This window comes from Orbicella franksi, chromosome 6 (genome assembly GCF_964199315.1).
Source record: "Orbicella franksi chromosome 6, jaOrbFran1.1, whole genome shotgun sequence".
In the NCBI taxonomy this organism is placed as follows: Eukaryota; Metazoa; Cnidaria; class Anthozoa; order Scleractinia; family Merulinidae; genus Orbicella; species Orbicella franksi.
This window is the reverse complement of record NC_138150.1, coordinates 3,805,758-3,825,661: the sequence shown is the minus strand read 5'-3', so window position 1 is coordinate 3,825,661 and position 19,904 is coordinate 3,805,758. Positions and strand designations below refer to the sequence as shown.

Genomic DNA, 19,904 nt, shown 5'->3' with positions numbered 1-19,904 from the left:
CCCTTGACATTTTTCTTTTTTCAATAATCAACAATGAAGGAAATAAAACAATGTTTTCTTCCCTCCTGCTTAAAGATGATTTTCAGTCCGTACTGCACAATCTCAGCACCTAATATTTGTAAATATTATAAATCTCACTTGATGGAATGTGAATTGATGCTGTTTGTTACGAACCACATACCTTACCTTTTGAGGCCTTTCAAACTTTTTTTTCCAACAGCTTCATTGATTTTTACAGCTTCGAAGTTGTTTCATCAAGTGATATGAGAAAGAACAAAGCTTAAAACTTTGACTGCTTTGCACCCATAATAACGGTTGTTTTGAAACTTTGAATTAACCTCATGTAAGTAGTTGCAAAATGTTTACATTTTGTGATGTTTTACATGAAACAAAAAATGCAAACAAATTCTTGGGAGTGTGCAGTATGGACCGGAAATCATATTTAATAGAAATGATTTCTTCAGATGTTGCTAAAAACACACAAAAAGCACTGAGCGTTTCCTCTTTTCGTTGCAGATGGACACTCGTTCTTATGAGGTTAAACCCCTCAACTTGACACCTAAGAAAACAAATCTGTCTCTGTCCTCAGTGGTTGATCAAAGGGAGGGGCCCTCGGGGCCCACCCTCCTCTCATTTTGGGTAAAAAAAGAAAAAAAATCACATCCTGTGTACATCTGCCCCCCTCTCCTCCAATCAGGGAGATTTTTGAGGGGAGGGGGCAGATGTGCACAAGCTATCTCCTTCCCACCTTTATCAAATTTCAATCCCACGTTCTTCTCTCTTGAGCTCCAAGGTAGAAAAAATGAGGGCCTGGTAACTAGTTAACAAAATTCTATAACGACATTTGACCAAGCATGAACTTTTGTCCAAACTATGAGAGATATTCTATTTCTAGAGAAGTCCCTCTGATTACTGTCTTTGACAAATCAGCAACAGTATGCAGATCCAAGAGCCCGAAAGTGAGATTGCCAGGAGTGCAAGAGAACAGATGGCACACCCAAGATTACAAGTGAAGAAAATCGTTTATTTAAGCTTCCATTGTGGACTATGTACATAAACCCTATTTGAATGTGTAAAGCAGCAAAAACACTGTGTGAGACACTGAAGGGGTAGTAACTACTAAAATAGAATGGGCTTTAGGAAAAGAATGTTCTTCACCATTTTTTGGTTTCTGGTCTGACTGAGCCCGCAGTATTCAATCCCGGATGTTGCCAAACGACAAGATGTCAACTTCAGATAACTCTCCACGATAGGGGTTTGGAGCTCTGCGCGTGCGCGTGCGCGTGCGCGTTTTCCTGTATTTTTCATTAGTTGCACTCCGTAAACACTTTTCAAAGATGACAACAAACAGCCTGTTGGTAATCTTTGTGTACTGTGTATGGGGATGGGGTGGGAGGGGCAGGGTTTGCCGGGTGGGGTGGGGTGGGGTAGGGGTAGGGTGTCTATTGACGGCAGACTGCACGTTTCGGTTTCTGTTTGGTCCTACATTTTGCGATTAGCCGGTCTATACAAGTATTTTGCTACAGGAATAATTCCATGTGAAAATGACGGCACAGGACAGGGAAACTTTGATCTAGTCATCGTCCTCTGATTCGGACCTGTAGAAAAAAACCGCTGTGTCACAATTTTACAACTTAAAGAAAACTCAAATGACAAGGTAATGACCCAACTGTAGGGATCAAGGAATTCAAGGCTTAACTCCGGTTTTTGAAGGATAAAGCAAACAGCAAGGGATGCTAGGCCAGCGCAGGTTATGTCTAACATTTTGTCAAGCTTTCCCAACAATCCACCACTACTCATTCTTGCTCCTGCCTCGAGCGACGTAGAAGTTTAACTGCCAACGTTCAAAACGACTGATTGAGGCCTCGTCCACACTACACCAAAATTTGAAAACGCAGCTTTATTTCTACGGTTAGGCCTACCATCCACACTAATCCGTCAAGAAAACGGAGCTTTTCGAAAACGCTCTTCAAACCGAAGGAATTTGAAAACAGTGGCTTTGCGTTTTAATGGGGACGGAAAACATTTTGAAAACGAAGGTTGTCGAAAAAGATGACGTCTTGATCATCATGTGATTAACCCTAACCCTCAAGGGTGTACTCAAACTTTTCTGTCGGCGGTAATCGTTGCGTTTTCAAATTTCTCCGGCGTAGTGCGGAAAAAAAAAGCATTTGATACGTTTTCGGAGTGAGATCTCCGTTTACGGATTTCTCCCGCGTAGCGAGGACAGAGCCTAATACTGAAAATGGATTGTGTGTGGAGAGAGGCACTGAAAGTAAAAGTGACTTGCTCAAGAACTCCCCGGTCAGCGCTTGATCCCGAACCGCTCGATGCAGACTCCAGAGCCTAGCCACCGCAGTGACTTGACAATGTAAGAGAGAACTGTAGAAACGCGGAAATTAAGTCATGATCATGAAACATTTCCACTTACGAGCTAACAAGTTTTCTGCTTTTCTTCTTTGGCGTGCCCTGACTCGTTGACGGTTGTTCCTCGTCGCCGGCTTTGTCGTCACCGTCCTCGATATCTTCATCGAGGCTATCATCATCGTCATCACTCGACAGAATTCTTTTCCTTCCAGTCTGAGGTTTCTCTTCTTGCCCCTCACTACTGTCTTCTTTCTCTTCTTCATTCACGTTTTCCTCCTTGTCGCTGTTCTCAGCCTCCGATTTGTCACTGATGTCTTCATCACTACCCCTAAGAGAGAGTAAAATTGAGTCAAATAACTGAATTCACGTAAATTGTACGACTACAATTGTCAGGCGAACCATCGTGCCGCATTTTAGCGTTCTCACAGTCACATTTTCATTTAATTTCCAAAGCGTGAGGAAAGTGCATGCTTTCCAACTTGTATATAGTTACAAAATACCTTGTACGAAAGCGTGTGATAAAAGCTGCACTTCTGTAATTCTAACACTTAGATTATTCGCTCCCGATTTCTATCGCGTGATAGTTGACGAGCGTGCACCCCGAGTCAACTATCACGCATAGAAATCGAGAGTGAATAATCTAATTGTTTTAGTATAAATCTACCAGTCGTTCAAAACTTCATCTAAATCCTCTTCACAAACTCTTCGATAGCGCAAAGAAGCGGTCGCCATTTAGTTAACAAGCCGGCGCACACTGCTACGCTACTCACTATCTACAACAGAATAGATAGTTAGTAGGGTAGGGTAGTCAATAAAAGGACGACATTCGTGATAGAAAACTAGTAGATTCATCCTAAAACTCGATAGAACCACTCGTGAAAGGTTTTTCGTTCTAGTGACTGAAGTGAACATGCTAATCGCCACTGAGGGGTTTGATAGTTGGGCCTTAACTAGCCGCCAGTAAATTCATTGGGCAGCGGTTTGTACCAACACTCCTTCATTGACAAGGTAAGCCATCACATCCGTTTCAACACAGCACCAGAGTGAAGTTATGAACCCCTCAACGGTAACGCCAGATCATTCATACGCAAAAGTAAACTTTAGAGGAGTCGTATTGAAAACTGGAGGGCTAAAGAAATTGAGCACTTGCGTTATTTTCATTCCAAACTCAATAATTCATTCAAGGGAAACCATGACCGTTGCTTGGATATCTGATCTTACTGTACTTAGCATAGATTTTTTAACGATTTTATTTCTCCTTTTTCTTCTTAGTTCTAGTTTCGATTGAAAACGTATATCAAACACTCAAGACAGTGTTTGATCACATTTCCAAACACCTCGAAGTTCGTCAAAAATACTCCGCTGTAGGCGTCGTATTTTCAATTCTCTTCTCGGTGTTTGGAAATGTGGTTAAACACGGTCTTTCGTGTTTGAAATATTACTTACACATCAGCAATCTTGAGCTTCTCTGTGTCAGAGTCCGAATCTTCAGATGAGGACACGAATGCCTTTGACTTGATTTTCCGTCTTTGTTTGGCTCCCAATCTTTCGTCTCCAGATTTCTTCTCTTTGGGCTCACCTTTCGGTTTACGGCTTCTGTGAAAAGACGACCAGAAATTGCTGCTAAGACCTACTGAAACCTATACATAATGATCTAGAAAGGTCGAAAACAAATGTAACAATAGTACGAACTGAAAAGGAGTGCAAGTTTTCAACAATTGTAGAAAGTAAATCACAAACCTCTTTTTCTTCGGCGCATTTTCGTCTCCTTCATCTCTAATTCGTTTTCTTCGCCTGCAAAATGCAAATTTTTAAGAGATTACTCTCACTTGGCTCTTCTAAGAAGATCTGTCATTTGTTCAAAAAGTTTGTGACTTGATCGATTGATCGATCCTTCAATATATCAATCAATCAAGCAAACAAGCAGTCAGTCGTTTCGTCAGTCGTTTGTTCAGTTGTTCGGCCCTTCGGTCGTTTGGTCAGTCGTTCGTTCGGTTGTTCGGTCGTTCGGTCGTTCAGTCGGTCGCTCGTTCGGTCGTTTGGTCAGTTGTTCGTTCGGTTGTTCGGTCCTTTGGTCAGTCGTTCGTTCGGTCGTTCGGTTGTTCAGCCGTTCAGTCGTTCGCCCAGTCAGTCAATTCACAGCAGGCAATTGAAAACCACTCTTCTTTTTTACCCACCGTTTTTTCGCCTTCTTGACTTTCGGTTTCTTTATTTCATTTCCTTCCTCGTCTACACCTGCTTCTCCTTCATCTTCACTTTCTTCGTCGTTACTCGCCACAAAATCATCCGCCGTCTTTTTCTACACAGACACGAAACAGAAACACAGATGTTAAAATATTTGAAAAGATTTGTAAAAAACTGAAAAACGACTTACACGAGATTGAAAGCACAACAGCTTCGCTGCCAAGGGCATGAGCGATTTATGTGTATTGGAACATTATAACGCCTGCAAGGTTTGGGAAAGTAACATAAAAATTTCAAAAAAGAAAAAAAAAACGTGCGATCGTTTGCTTTAAATCTGTTTCGCTGAGAAGAAATATGAAAATGGCAAAAAAATACACGGTCATCAGTTTAACCCTTCAATACCTGAGAAGGTTAGAAAAAGCCAGCAGAGAGATGGCACAGAGTAATTCAAAAAACTTGAGTAACTGGCTAACGGACAGCCTATCTGTAAAAGTAAAAAAAATGAACTTTGAACTGCCAAACAAAGCATTACCTTTCTTCCTTTGGAAACCTTTTCCTTGGGGGCTTGTTCTTCAGGTGCAAACACCAGCAGGTTCTTGGTGGCTTCCTTGAATTGTTGACGTTTCTCAAGAAGTTCTTTTTCCTGCTGTTCACGTTGTTCTCTTCGCGTTTTCTACGAAAGTATCAATATTATGATTTCACATTGAGTATTTTTCACTTTCAACTGGGAAAAATCACTTTTAAACTAGTGACAGGATTAGTTCTGGCCAAACAAGAGTTTTTACTTAGGAAATAAGACGCTGCAGTCAATTGCATTGCAAGTTTCACTGAGTTCATTTGTAAGCGAGCTACTAAAATGACCAATGTGTCGGTGACTGACATTCAAGAGTATTTCTCAGCTTCCAGTGTATGCTTATCCTTTGGGTAACGAAGAGGACTGAATTCAACCTTGGCCGTAGTGTTGTAATCTTAGTTAAGACACTTTATTCCCCCACTACCCCTCTTCATCCAGGTGTATACACAAGTACCGGCTAATTGTTGTCGCAGCCTGCCAAAAAAACTAGGATTTGCCTTTGGGTCGACTCCAAGGCTCCTTGTGTTAAGAAAACCAGCTATACTAGTCCCTTTACATATAATAGGAAAGAAAAAGACTGTCCCCTTTACCATTAACCCTTTTTCTGCCCCAATGATGTAAACTTTGTGGTAGATCAAGACAACAGTGAACACGCATCAGCTAATGGTTCTATTTATTCCTATCACCTGTTTTCCTAACAATGAATTAAACTTGTAAGGAGATTCTAGATGTTAATCTTACCTCCTCTTCTTCTCTTTTCTTCCTAAGCGCTTCTTTTTCCGCTTCCTGTTTTCGCCTCACTTCCTGTTCTTCTTCGTCAACTTTCCGAGCGCGCGCCACATGGTACTGAGCCTGGCTCAGCAAATCACTGGTGTGCCTGTGCACAAATGAAATTCACTTGTAAAGTCAATAATATACTGGTGTGCCTGTGCAAGCTGTGCAGTTCGCTTGTAAGTTTAAATATATATTGGTGTGCCTGCGTGAAGTTGGTTGGTTTACACACTAAAAGCAAAAGTCTAAATTCAACAAAGAACAAACAGTCTTATATTACCTGGCCTCAGTCGCTGCCCAGCTCAAGTCAAACTTCAGGCGGTCTCCATATTGACTTAACCACGTAAAATTCCTGAAAATACATTTTAAAGTTAAATCCAATTATGGCGAAATGCATCGTACGTCTTCGCATTCTTAGTTAAGAAAATACTCCATGTGTGTACCAGTAGTAAATGGCGTAGATGTAACAAGATGAGGTAAACAATAAAAACAGCAAATCACACACAAAAATTTTTCCCTTAGCAACATGAACTTAAGGTAGCTATCATTCACCTCTGCGCCTGCTCCAGTTCTCTGACTGCGCCAAGCACAACCTTAAGAGGACTCTTCTCAGCTTTCAAAATGGCTGTTGCCAAGCGCTGCTGCACCAGCGAAATGTTGAACAACAGAATGGTGTCGTTGGGCGAAACATGACGAGCCTGTTGATAAATAAAATAAAGTTAGTGCAGGATTTACCAAAAAAAATGAATCAAAAGTGAAAACCACCCTATTCAAAGAATACCACATGGAAGTACTGTGCTGTTCAATTTATCTAAATAATTATAATTTATCTGAATAGGTTTCATTTGAATGGCCACATACAAGAGGTTCGCCCAAAGACTTCAAAGTTAGAAGCACCTTGTACAGCATAATAAACAGTGCCACATGAAAAAATTGCTCGATAGCTTTCATTTGAATGGTCACACGCTAAGGTTTCATCCACAGACTAAAGTTAAAGCCGCCTTGTACTGCATAATAAACAGTACCACATGAAAGTACTGCTCAATACCTGAAATTTGAATGGTCACACACTAGGGTTTCGTCCACAGACTTAAAAAGTTAGAACCAACTTTTACAACAGAATATTCAGTACCACAAGAAAGTACAGCTCAATAGCTTTCATTTGAATGGTCACACACTAGGGTTTCATCCACAGACCTGGCCAGGGACATTGTGTTGTGTTCTTGGGCAACACACTCTACTCTCACAGTGCCTCTCTCCACCCAGGTGTATAAATGGGTACCGGCGAACTTAATGCTGGGGGTAACTGCGATGGAATAGTATCCCATCCAAGGGGGGAGTAGAAATACTCCTAGTCGCTTCATGCTACAGAAACCGGGATAAGCTCCGGCCTGATGGGCCACTTGGCTCCTATGCAGACCTATCTCCACGAATGAATGATAAGTTCAAACCAAAGAAATACGCTGACTGTGATCAGGAACGCGGGAATAACGCACCTTGAGCAACACTTGTTTACATTCCTTCATTTTGCCAGCTTTGAAGTAGGCTCGTGCCAAGTACAGTAACACCTCAACATTGTGATGTTTGAAGAACTTCCGCAAACAATTCTCATACTGCAAGGAAAAAAATATATATATTCACGTCACCTCTGAACGCGAGCGGCACATTTTTAGAAAGCAGGCCATTATTCCAACACTTGGCAAAATCGATAAGAAATTCTCACCATCTGAATAGCTGCCACATACTGCTTTTGCTCAACATAAATATGTGCCAGATTGAGCCACACATCTGGGATGTCAGCGGTAGCTTCACGGACCTGAAATATGTCATAAGTATAGGTGTGAATATTCATCTGAGTTAAGCGTGAGTATGCAACGCCTTTTCACCAGAAAAAAAAAGAGCTACGAATTTTTTCATCTTTAAAGTTTTTGTACTGCATATTACCTGCGAAAATACATCACGTGCTTCCCTCAAAAAGTTCTTGTGTGCGAGAATGCACCCTGGAAAATGTAAAAACAGTTGCTTTGTAAGGCAGGAGCATGGCAGGCACGGTTAATACACTGGACTTCTGGATTGAGAAGTACAGGCTTGAGCCCTGGCTGTGCTGTGTGTTCTTTGTCAAGACAGGTGTATAAATGGGTGCCGACAAATTTAATGCGGGGGTAGCCCTGCCATGGACTAGTAGTATTCCTTCAGTAGAAATACTTCAAGTCGCTTCATGCCACACACGAGAAGAAATAAGCCCATCGAAAAAGACTCTGAACAAATTATCATAAGACTAAGGCTTATTAGCGAAATTTGCGGTATGTCAATAGTACTTCACATAAATTGACAGATAACTCACCAATGCCATTGGCTGCATACAGGTTTCTTGGATCGTATCTCAATACTTGTTTATACAAAGCCAGAGCTCTATCTTGATGTCTCTTTTCCTTTGCCTTATCTCGTGTTGGCGTGTGTAACGTCTGAAGCCACACATTCCCAAGAGCTAGTAATGAATATGCATCGTTAGCTGTAGAGGGCTGCTTCAAAATGCGCTCGAATTTCTTCTGGCCTGGGCCCCATTCTTGTTTGGCCAGGTGAAGGTTGCCGATAAGGGACCAAGCATCCGGATGGTCCTGTTTAATGCAAAACAGGGAAGATTATATTCCACGCTTTCCTAAGGACTAAGTACATGCACGTCTATGCGTCATTTCCACATAAGGGACCAGACACATTAGCTTGTGAGTGGTTGTATAATAGCTGTGTTGTTTTGCGCAGAAATGTTGGCTACATTGGCCAGGCCCTAACGTTAAACTGACTCTTGATGAAGATACAAAACATGACTCTACCGTCCACAGATTTTTTTTTCATTATATATACAATCTCTTACCTCTGGCTCTAATTCGCAGCTAAATTATCGGCATTTATGCTATACAAACAGAAATTATTAACGTCAGGGAAGGTTTACCGGAGCTTGAGTTTACCTGATTAATCTGCAGAGCCTCTTTAAACCAATCAGAGGCCTCGTAGATTTGACCTCGGTCACGTGCCATACAACCTAACCTAAGATAACCTGGCAAGAGAAAAGTCAAACTGATAAATTTAATCTTAAAACCTGGCACCATGATTTTTCAAATTAGTTTTACCACAGGCAGTCCTTTTTTCTCGCTGTTTTTTATTGCTCTTCACTCGCGCGGTATCTTGCGTTCCACACTCGCAAAAAACTAAACCCACATGATAAAAATAAAATCCCAAAGAATCAACTGGTTTAGACCCGCCATACTTACAGTCCACATAGTTAGGATGCTCTCTGAGGATGTTCTTGTAGAGCTCCTCTGCTTTGTCAAACTCACACAAGGCTTCGTGAAGACGGGACAAGTTGTATGTTGTAGTCACAGAGATTGCACTATAGTAACTTTCGTCAGCTTGACTCTCCTGTTTGCACCGTGAAAGAGATGACTCATAGAATCTCTGTAAATGACAAAAATTCCGCCTCACTCAACTGTTTGGCACTTGTTGAATTAACGACTTAACCATGCGGTCACAACGACAGTTAAACCCCGTTAGTCCGGTCACCGACGGGGCCACAAAAATCTGGCCGTATTAACAGGGTGGACGTATTAATAGAGTTCTTTAAATAATAAAATGACTGACTGAGCTTTTGTTCGGGCCAGAATAAAATGACCATAATAACGTATTAACGGGGTGGCCGTGAAAAATGTGCCAGAGAGTACCCCTAATGAAGTGCAAATCTTACATTGTTACAGCTTACCTTTGCTTCATTCAAATTTCCCAAACGGAAATGAAGTGCTCCGACATTGTTCAGGATCTCTGGAGGAACATCAGCCTTCACTTTCTCCTTCAGAAGACGGGACGCTGTACCATATGCTTGCAAGGCAGCCTGGTAATATCAGGAGAAGTTTAACTACTTGACTGTTTCTTAATATGTTGTCACCACAAGATCCTTACATACTTGAAAACCAGTCTTGTAGATTAATAGCTCAACAGGCAGTTTACACAATGGCATCATTTGACTACAGCTAACAGAATCCTTCCATTTTTGACCTGGTGTTCACTACGACATAAGCTCAAGCAAAAGCATAATGGCAGCGAAAATGCCCACAACACAAGCATACACACAAGCACAGGCAGGAAAAAGAGTTTTGTTCTTCTTGGACTTGTGCTTATGCTCATGTCAAGTAAGAACGCGCTGCTGTAAGCATAGGGATAAGCATAAGTCCGCCATCTTGTTTTACTGTTAGTGTATTGAGGAGGTATGGATCCAAAAATAATACGATTATCCATTCTGCACATCCTTATGTTCTTACGCTTGTGTTGTGGGAGCTGTCACAACAGTTTTGCATATGCTCGTGCTTGTGTTTATGTCGTAGTGAAAACCCCGCATTTCATTTCCGGAAAATTGCCATATAAAACCCCACTACGGTAACTGTGGTAGTCAAACGACAGCATTGCTGAATTCTGCAGATACTGTGCAACTTCCTACATGTATCTACTGCATATACTGCTTCCAAAAGATTTCACCTTCCATCTTCTCCAATTCACCCAACACAAAAATCAATTGTCTACTGATATCTCTGTTTCAACTCACCTGCACATCGGTTTGTTCTAAGATTCCTGCCAGCTCAATCCAGGCCTCGACATCATCTGGGTACTGCTCTGTTACCTTCTTAAGATGATTCTGTAAAAATAAATAGATTATAATGTTAGTAGAGGCTGCTGTGATAATGTCGTGTTCTTGACTCTATGCTCATTTTCCTCTACATTACACGTAGCTGAGTTGTTTCACTCTTGACTTGTATCAAACATTATCCTTATGTCTCAAATCAATCTGTAAAGATCAAACTAGCCTGCCAGCAACTCTCTTTCTTCCACCCCTATTTCAATACAATTTGCTTGCAGGCAAAGGCCATGCTGCAAGTTGTAAGGCAAAACACCAACATTCAGGTAATAAATTTAATTTCACTTCACTGAGTGTTCACCTTGGCTGTCTCTCTCTTGTCTAGATCTGTTGATGTGCTGTACAAAGAGCCCAAGATTTTAAGAGTCTCATAATTTCCAGGTGTCGCCTTCAGAACTTTCTCGAAACATTGAGCAGCCTGTGGATGAAGTGAAAACGATTGGTACAGAGTTTTATTGTTAGTGGTTGGCATAAGATTCCAATTTGGGCCGATTTTTTTTTTTTCTGCCCTCGCCAGGAGCCTGTTTGCAGGCTATGCTGTATTTTTGAGGAAGACTCTTTACTCTTACAGTAGCCCCCCCTCCCCCCAACCCTACCCTCTATCCATTTGCAGAACTGGTTGCAAGAAAACTCGTGGGGCAAGATGACACAAAGGTGGGTGATCCTAAGATAGGATAGCGTCACATTGCTGGGTTTTATAGCATTATAGCATCATCACGCAATGTTACTTCTCTATTGAAAACCTGAACTGTATGCTTTTCCATTTATTTGACAGCAGTGATGTTTCACATTTATATGGTAAACCAAAAAGTGACAGTAACTGTTAGGAATTGCTGAAAAGCTGATGCTGGAGCTGTGACTATTCGAACCTCTTGTAAAGGAATGCAGATGATATTTAAGAAGCTGTAAATGGGGAGAAGTAAGGTAACTATGGCATGAGGACCCAACTAAAAGTTCGGTAGCAGGAAACCCATGTTCTTAGCTGCTTTCTGCTGTAGAAATAACCACCATTGAACTTACAATAACATGTATCAGGTTCTCCAATTCTAGAGCATTGCAACAGACTTAAGACCTTCATCTTGGGTAAAGAAAGCTTTGGAGCACACTTACAATACCTGACTGTACATTGTAGTTTGAGATGAAAACTTTATATTCTTGTAAATTAACTTACATTGTTTGTGTCACCTCTCGCTATGTACATTTGTCCAAGTCCAAAATGAGGAAGGATAAAATTTGGTGACGCAAACTGTGTTGCTTGATAGTAATACTGGAATGCCTGGTCAAAATCATTCTGTAACAAAATAAATTTGCCAAATAATGTTATACAAAATTGCAAATTAAACAGGAGCATGTTGGCCTAATGGTTTGTGTCCTGGGCTCAGCTTGGTTCAAGACCTGGCTGGGGTCATTGTGTTATGTTTTCTGCAACAAGACACTCCACTTTCATGGTGCCTTAGTCTCCACTCAGGTGAGTAAATGGGTACCAGTGAATAGTAGGAGAAACCAATCAAAAATACTGGATGAAAGCTACATTATTAAAGAACAAGGAAATCCCATCAAAGAGGAATGGCAATTAATACTCTAAAAGGCTAATAAAAGCCAGTTTTCTATTTAATAATATTGCAGTTATTTTTCAAATGGAAGAAAAGATACATGTATGCAGAGTTGAATGGCTGTAATCAGTCTTTTAAGGATGGCTGCTTGTGAGAGCTTAAAACCCAATTTGTGAATCCTACAAGAGGTCTTGGCCACTTACAGGAGTGGTACATGGAGGAGAGACTGGACAAAGAAGAGCTTTCCAGTACTGACAACATGAAAAAAAAATTGATGCTTATATACATGTATATTTCTACCTGAACATGAAAAGCTCTGGCCATCTGATAGCAGCTCTCTGCCTGCATGGCTTCAACTTCAGTGCCATGAAAGGCATGAAGGGCCAGGTGCTGGACTTTGTCATACTCCTGCAAGAGAAGTAACATCATCAGCAAATAACACTGCGGCTATGAAACAACACAAGGAAGCATGCAGTAACAGGCATTTCTTACCTTTTTGAAGAAGAAATGGTTTGCCAGATGATTGAGAACCATTGGATTAGAGTTGTCCAGTGCATACGCTCTGGATAGCAACTGAACACCAATCTTAATTGAGTCCACCTAGCGACAAAAGCAGTACATTTTATGATGACATCCAGTTAAAGCTCTATTGGGCAACCCTCTCTCATAAGCTTCCTAATATGACAGTTGACTCTAATCTTTCCTCAGATGCTCCCCCTCCAGCTCCACAGTGGCATTCTACATGTACTCTATTTGCCTACACTGTACCTTCAACAGGTGTTTGCCTTGGTCACTGTATGCTTCAGTTACATGGTAGCTTTGACTGGGACATTCATGTACATGTGTACTTCATAAAGTCGCTTTTAAATCTCCTTATTACTACTAATTGATAATCATTTGAAAATACTGATAAAAATTGCAGTTGCTTTCAATAAAATCATGCACCCATCAGACTTCCAGCAGGTGTTCTGTTTTAAATCACCTGCTATATAGTGTATTAAACAATTTTCAAAAATTGACTCTCCACATGTAGAGGAAGTTGCCATGCGTCTCTCTTATTGATCTCTGATGAGTGCAGTTCCAGGGCAGAGATCTTTGTTTGTTTGCTTACTGACAGACAAACAAACAAACAAACAAACAAACAAACAAACAAACACCTACACTGTACTTCAAGTCTTACTGAAAGCCATACAATCTGCAGTTCCTCGAAATATCCCTACTGGTAACTGCAAATTCTGAGGGGAGGAGGATTTCAGAAGCTAAAGGCTTTTTTACAGAAAGTACAGTGTATGATGATGCTGATCTGGAATTTCCTGAAGGGTCAGAGGTACAAACTGCAAAACCTCATGTGCTAGTGGTATGAGTACTGCAGCTGAATAATCACATCACACCATTAGTGTCAACAGGCACATTTTCAATGACATAAACAATATTCATTCATGCTAACCTTTTTAGAATTCAGTTCCAGGATGGCAAGACCTGTCATTGCCCCTGTGCACAGGTGATCAAGGCTGAGAGCACGCTCAAATGCCAATCTGCAATGAGACAAACACAATAGTCACTTGAAACTGATTGTAAAGAAAAAATTGTGGATCAGTCATAAATCATTGTCTAAATAAAGAGACCAAGGATCTGAGTCATCAAATGTGTCCCCTTCCCTGAAAGCTTTTCCAACTAGGGGTTGCGATGAAAATGGAGCATGTTTACAGCTAGTTTCTTTACTTTTTTATCAAAACCTCAAGCAACCTAGTTAATTCCTTATTTTAATAATATCCCTTAAGCTATTTAAAAAACTCTAGTGAGAAATTCTAACAACAATTTTGCCACTGAACACCTAGTAAGCTTGGGAACCACCAAACACCCTACAAATGTACCTTGCTTTGTCCAGTTTTCCAAGCTTCACAAAACAATGACCCATTCCTAACCGAACAGAGGCTGTGGAATAATAGAAAATGGTTCACATCTATGACATGCACCTTTCACTTGCCTGTTTCTTAAATTAAGTCTTGTCTAGTTGTTGTATGCCATACCTGGACAGTTAGGATTTGTTCTCAAAGCTTTCTTGTAGTAAGCTAGGGAACCCTTGTAATCCCTTTTGTTAAATGAGATACAGGCCTTTCCTACAACAAACAAAAACTTGTTTAACAGAAACTTCACCAGAAACCATTTAATATTAACCAAATAAATTAAGAACTGCACTTTGCAATAATTATTAATAATTCAAATTTAGCAAGCAAGCAGTTGACGTACTTACCTAGCAAAGCTGGGATGTTGTTTCCTGACTGTTCAGAATGCAAAAACCAGAAATTAATTTAAACTTTTGTTAACATCATTTATAAAATAACTGAAATACTGTGCGAGTTCTCACTGGTCAATAGGTAGGTTTGGATGAGAGTATGGAAACACGGTCATGACATTTTAGATTCACGCACATGTTTATAGACAGTGTAGCCTCATCTACACACTTGGGGGTTGGGAGAATTCTCAAAAGTTATGCAACCCTCGACTGTGTCTCGGATTTGTATAACTGTCTTGAATTCTCCAAACCCACCTCATGTTTAGATGAGGCCACGCAGGATTAGCAAAATTCAGTACAGTCAAACCCTAATGTTTTGAATTCTCAGGGGAAAAGAAAAAAAAAATCAGAACTGATGAAGTTCAAAATAATATTGGGTCATTTAACATTACTATGAAAATCGTAATAATTCTGAATAATAATACACACATATTATGGTACCTGAGCCAACACAAAATTGAACTGTGCATCAGCCTGTTCCATTTTATCTCCTTCAAGGAGACAGAAGTATGCCCTGCCCAGCAAGTGATTCTAGAAAAAAATACAAAAAATAGACAAGTTAACAAACAAGCAATCCTTCACTGGAACATACGTAAAACAGTTTCCTGACTGAAATCTGAAATTAGCTGCAAAAGGTTGAGTGCAAACTAAGTTGTAAGCACAAAACCTCGTTATACTGTAGATGTAAGCTACAGTAGATTAAGTTAAAAAAAATCAACCAGGACTAAATCACATTTGATCATGCAAACATAAATATTAAATAAATGTACCTACCTGATCATACATGATAATCTTGTCTGCCGTGGAATACAGTGAGGTTGACTAAAAGGAGAGAACACACATACACTTTTAATTGAAACAAAACTGGAAAAAAGACTTACCTACTTAGAGGAAATTGCCATGACTTCACACGCCTACTTTGCATGTCACAGTTTGAGTAATATTATTACTGTTTATGTCATTGTACCTTTGTAAACAGTTCCTTTTTAGTTTCCTTGTTTCTCTCCTTTCGTGCTTGCTGCACATAGAATGCAGCAAGTGTGTCCAGGCAGACCATCTGCCCTTTTTCACTGTCACGATAATTGCGATTGGCATCTATAAACAAGTACAACAGAGAGAAGTCAGACCTCTGGGTTTACTACAAGTTCGTCAATTTTGATCTATGCTATAAGTTCCACTTTATATATATATACATGTAGTTGAAAGTTTAAGGTTATATCGATAACCATGACGCCAGTGAAGACAACGACGACAACGACGACAATGATGATGATGATGATGATGGGACTACAATACCCAAGAAATGGGAAACGCGTCACAAGTTTCAGCCGACTTGTAGAAGTATGAATGGGAGTCTTGGAAAATGACAAATTTTTCAAGGTCAAGCCATAGGCAAATGTTTCCACAGCTGAATTCTCTTAACCTTTCATGAGCATTTTAACGTACATAGATTATGCTACATAACATCACTTACCTGTTCTTCCAGCTTCCAGGAGTTTAACAAAATCATCTGTTTTTCCCTGCTTGTAATACTGCAGCTGTTGATAATTAAGGTAAGCTCATTTAAATAAGTTTCAGAATATAAATGTGTCACATAACGTTTAGCCAGAACCAAACACTAAGGAGGTTTACCAGCACTAGAAAGCCCTAATGTAAATCCCAATCCACAGCTCGCACAAACATTTAAATTTTTGTTTCGATCACTGTTAGTTTTTATGTAAGCAAAATGCAAACACGTGCGTTGTGTTGTCAATTTCTTAATTTATACAGCTCATCGCGATCTCAACACAGAAAGCAAACAGTGTCCTTTCACAGAATGTATTGATTGATTTATCCTTTACTTACTGGCAAGCTCACAGATCAAAACTCCATTCGAACCCTAATCTTATGTTTGGATTTCCTTCGTTCTTTATAACCAGCGAAGCCCAATGAACTCTTGAATGCAAGAACTATGAAGCAGACATTGTAAGCTCTACGCTATTACATTTTCTGGTTGCAAAATCATCGTTTCGGCATCTAGATCTTCTCCTAACCTCTCAGTGCAAGAAAAGCAGCAATACAAGAGAAAGCTGGTCGATGAAGGACACTGATAGTATAGTTGACAATAAGCAGTTTCACTCAAAATTAGCTATGTTACCGCGAGCGTGATCCAAATGTGTAGTTGTGCATTTTCCTGTCGTAAAATGCTCAGTACTTCATCGCCCTCCGGCAACTGGTCAAACTGAAGCTCTATCACCTAACAAAAGAAACGAAACTCTTAGCTTCAACTAGAAAATATTTGTTTATTAAGAAATCGAGTGAATTCTCTACCTCGTCTTCCGTATCCCGAAGAGGTATCTCGATGGAGGTCGCCATCTTGGATGCGATCGCGAAGGATAATCCGTCAAGTAATGTGACACCAAATGTCCCTATTTTATCGAATTGAAAGAACCTTCTTACTGCAAAAAGCATTACATTATAATTGTTTGATTTTATCCAATTCCTTTCGGGTGTCCCTTTATGGGAGCTTAAAAACAAAGGAAAAGTCTAAATCTAAGCCTTCAAAGTGTCCGCGACCGGTCACGGGAATGTCCGCTTACCGTAATGAGTAACTTACAGAGTTTGTAGGGAGGTTCAGACGGGTATTAAGGTTCAACTGGATGGTCGTATATAAGAGCTTCCACTGCATCCATGTCCCTTCCACCATCTGGATCAAGTTGCGCTTGATATATTTTGTTCTATTTGGAAAAGTTTTTTTTTTTCTGGATTCGGTAAATTTGATGTATAAGATTTCTGTCATTAATCAGCCTAGTAGCTTTTCGGAAGGCTTCATAGAGCCCACAGAATGAGTCACTCCTTTTAAGAAAGCCACGTGCTTTACGAAGAATATTCCAATTCAATAATTTAACGATAAATAAGCAATAAGTTTCAGAGATAAAAGGACAATTTTGGTCGCACTAAAGCGACTTTTGAGTGGGCTTCGTTCAGGGGTCATGTATTTATAAATTTTCTTGTGCAGGCTGTCATGCCAGCTTGAAACTACGTGCACTTCCACGCGTGTCTGTGAACACCTAACTGCTGATAAGACTCACACATCGGTAAACGCTCTTAGTTGCGCGCATCATGGGTACTGAGGGCAAATTTACAAAGAAGCAAAGCTGTAAACATGATACGTTTTTCTTCATGTTTCCGTTCTGATTTCACATTTGGAGACGAAACATCATATAATGTAAATGGAGAAACCCCTCCTCTAGGTCTACCAGCGTTTTTTGAGCCGATCGAGTGGTTGTTGAGGGCGTAGCAATTTTTTTTACGGTTAAAACCGAATAATTTGATCAAGTATTAGCCACTCAAGCCACAAAATCTCCGATATTCTGATAAGTAGGCTAATGCCTAGCTCAATCGACTCAAAAACGCTAGTAAGCGTAGAAAAGGGGTTTCTCTATTTACAGTAAAAGTTCCTTCTCGGATATGAAACTCAGGGCAGAAATAGGAAGAAAAACGTATCTTTTGCCGCTTTGTTTCTTTAGAATCTTGACCTTGTTACCCATGATGCAACTGAGAGCGTGAACTCGTCTATTCTGGGCCGTTTCAGTACCGTGACTCAAATTCTAGCCGAATGCTTTCATGATCATGTAGTTTATCAAGCCAGCTGTACATTCCAGCTCAAGATAAAAGGAGCTTTGCACATCCTGTGAGAAAACCCTTCCCTTAATCAGCAACTTGAACAAGTTAATTTAACCCTAAGCCTACCCTTGTAATCCCCATACTCAGCCATTCAGATTCATTTTGCATCTTCTGTAATATTTGCACTGAAGAACTGAGGTAGAACTTTCTGCCGAAACATGTTAGTAAATGTCCTTTAATTTCTGAAACTTGTTTTTGACTTTCCCGTGCTGCTCAGATTTTTAAATAAACAATCACCAGGTCCTGACAACAAGGCCTTGTGACACCTAGTTACGAAAGAAAGGTGAAGGCTCTTGACAATAAATCGTTATCACTGTACGTCACAAAACAAAACAAAAATACATCGGAAACTATTCTGTGGATAAAGTCAAAAAATTGTAATGTTATAGGAGAAAAGTAAAGAAAAAACTTCTCCAAGTTTTAGGTCCCTATGTGTATTCCCAAACTTCAGAGATTCGTCGAAATGTTTTGCTCAAATTTACAGACCCCACTGATGGAGCTGCCATAGTGTACCTCCGTGGCCGGAAAATAGTGTAAACATCTGAAACTTACTTTCGCTGTGAAGTCGATTGATTATCTGAACTTAACTGAACCACCAAACATTTACAGAAGCACTCTTGCTAATACTTAAACTCCTGAAAAGGCTAAACATCACTAGATAAGTGCATATTTTTCGACAAACGCGATCGAAGCTTTATGCAGCTTTATGTCACGCACCGCCATAACTCTATTTATTTTATTTGCGCAAGGTCATCATTGGTACAACACCTCATACTACAGTGCAATCAGTCCTGAGCAGGAAGTCTCAGAAGCGTTTTCAGGCTTATCTAGAAGACCCCCTTTACCACCTGATAAGACAAGTCTGGTTTCCATGGTTTCGCGTTGGTTTCCAAACAAAGCACGCTATTAAGCTGAAAAGTTGAAAACAGATATAAATTTAGGCTCGATTTCTGCCGCTTTCTCGAGTCCGGTCTACGTTCCTTCCCGAGAAGAGACGCGGGCTCCATCCCCGAACAGCGGCTGGTAATCGAGCCTGATATAAATTTAGATCCTCTTATGCCTGATGAGGATGAAAACTTTTGTGGCTCTTTAGTTTTGGATTTTGAAGGCCATAGTGACGGGAATTTTTTTCTTTAACATTGCTCTTTTGTGCCACATATGGTCTGCATGCTGGAGATAGGACTATTTGATCGCCTAGTATGACCCTAAGGGGTCCTAAGGTGGGACATTTGAAAGCCATTTTTGCCACGGGGATGGAAATGAGTGGTACTTTATAATCTAACGGCATGGCTTTGTTATTTCTTCTCCATCAAATCAACATTGTTTCATTGTTTACCTTGACAACGAAATAACACTTCCTATCTACTTTAACTATAAAATGACCACAGAGAATGACGCATTGTTTTTGAAGAACTTGATGACATTGTTTGGTAAAGGGATTGCCATCACCATAGTGACGTTTGGCATCCTGTTTACCTTGGCGAGGAAAAAGGTATAGTAATTTAAAATTAGTTACAGAAAGGTCAAGAGGGATAACATTTTCGGCGCTAACACGAAAACCGGTCAAGCCGGTCAGACTGGAAAATTTGGCTTCCCAGGAATTGAGATCGTCTGTCCGTTCAGCCGAGACTTCGACTGTTTTTCGATTTCTGCCGTTCACGAATGCTACCAGGAGCCATAATCGGGGACGAAGAACATAAGTCTTGGGATCCGCGCGCACCTATGATATGGGACAATTTTTCTATTTTTACAACAAATTACGCCATCCTGACGATATCTATCTGCGCGGTCCCACGCACATGTCGTGGGTTC

At 40.3% G+C, this 19,904-nt stretch overlaps 1 protein-coding gene across 1 annotated transcript; it reads right to left on the bottom strand.

The window, feature by feature from the left end:
• Positions 1 to 1,002: 1,002 nt before the first annotated feature.
• On the bottom strand, positions 1,003 to 16,793 carry LOC145491587 (RNA polymerase-associated protein CTR9 homolog). The gene is made up of 31 exons (XM_081470830.1): positions 16,737 to 16,793; positions 16,564 to 16,662; positions 15,901 to 15,964; positions 15,394 to 15,521; positions 15,201 to 15,248; positions 14,868 to 14,957; positions 14,385 to 14,412; positions 14,161 to 14,250; positions 14,005 to 14,065; positions 13,578 to 13,665; positions 12,623 to 12,730; positions 12,431 to 12,538; positions 11,749 to 11,868; positions 10,879 to 10,995; positions 10,488 to 10,577; positions 9,651 to 9,779; positions 9,166 to 9,349; positions 8,863 to 8,951; positions 8,241 to 8,514; positions 7,841 to 7,896; positions 7,620 to 7,712; positions 7,393 to 7,509; positions 6,449 to 6,594; positions 6,177 to 6,248; positions 5,867 to 6,002; positions 5,084 to 5,224; positions 4,545 to 4,666; positions 4,108 to 4,161; positions 3,814 to 3,963; positions 2,432 to 2,695; positions 1,003 to 1,598 (listed from the first exon to the last, which is right to left on the bottom strand). Exons 1-31 carry the CDS (start codon positions 16,779 to 16,781, stop codon positions 1,574 to 1,576), a joined length of 3,336 nt encoding a protein of 1,111 aa, XP_081326956.1. The 5' UTR covers positions 16,782 to 16,793; the 3' UTR covers positions 1,003 to 1,573.
• Positions 16,794 to 19,904: the final 3,111 nt, after the last annotated feature.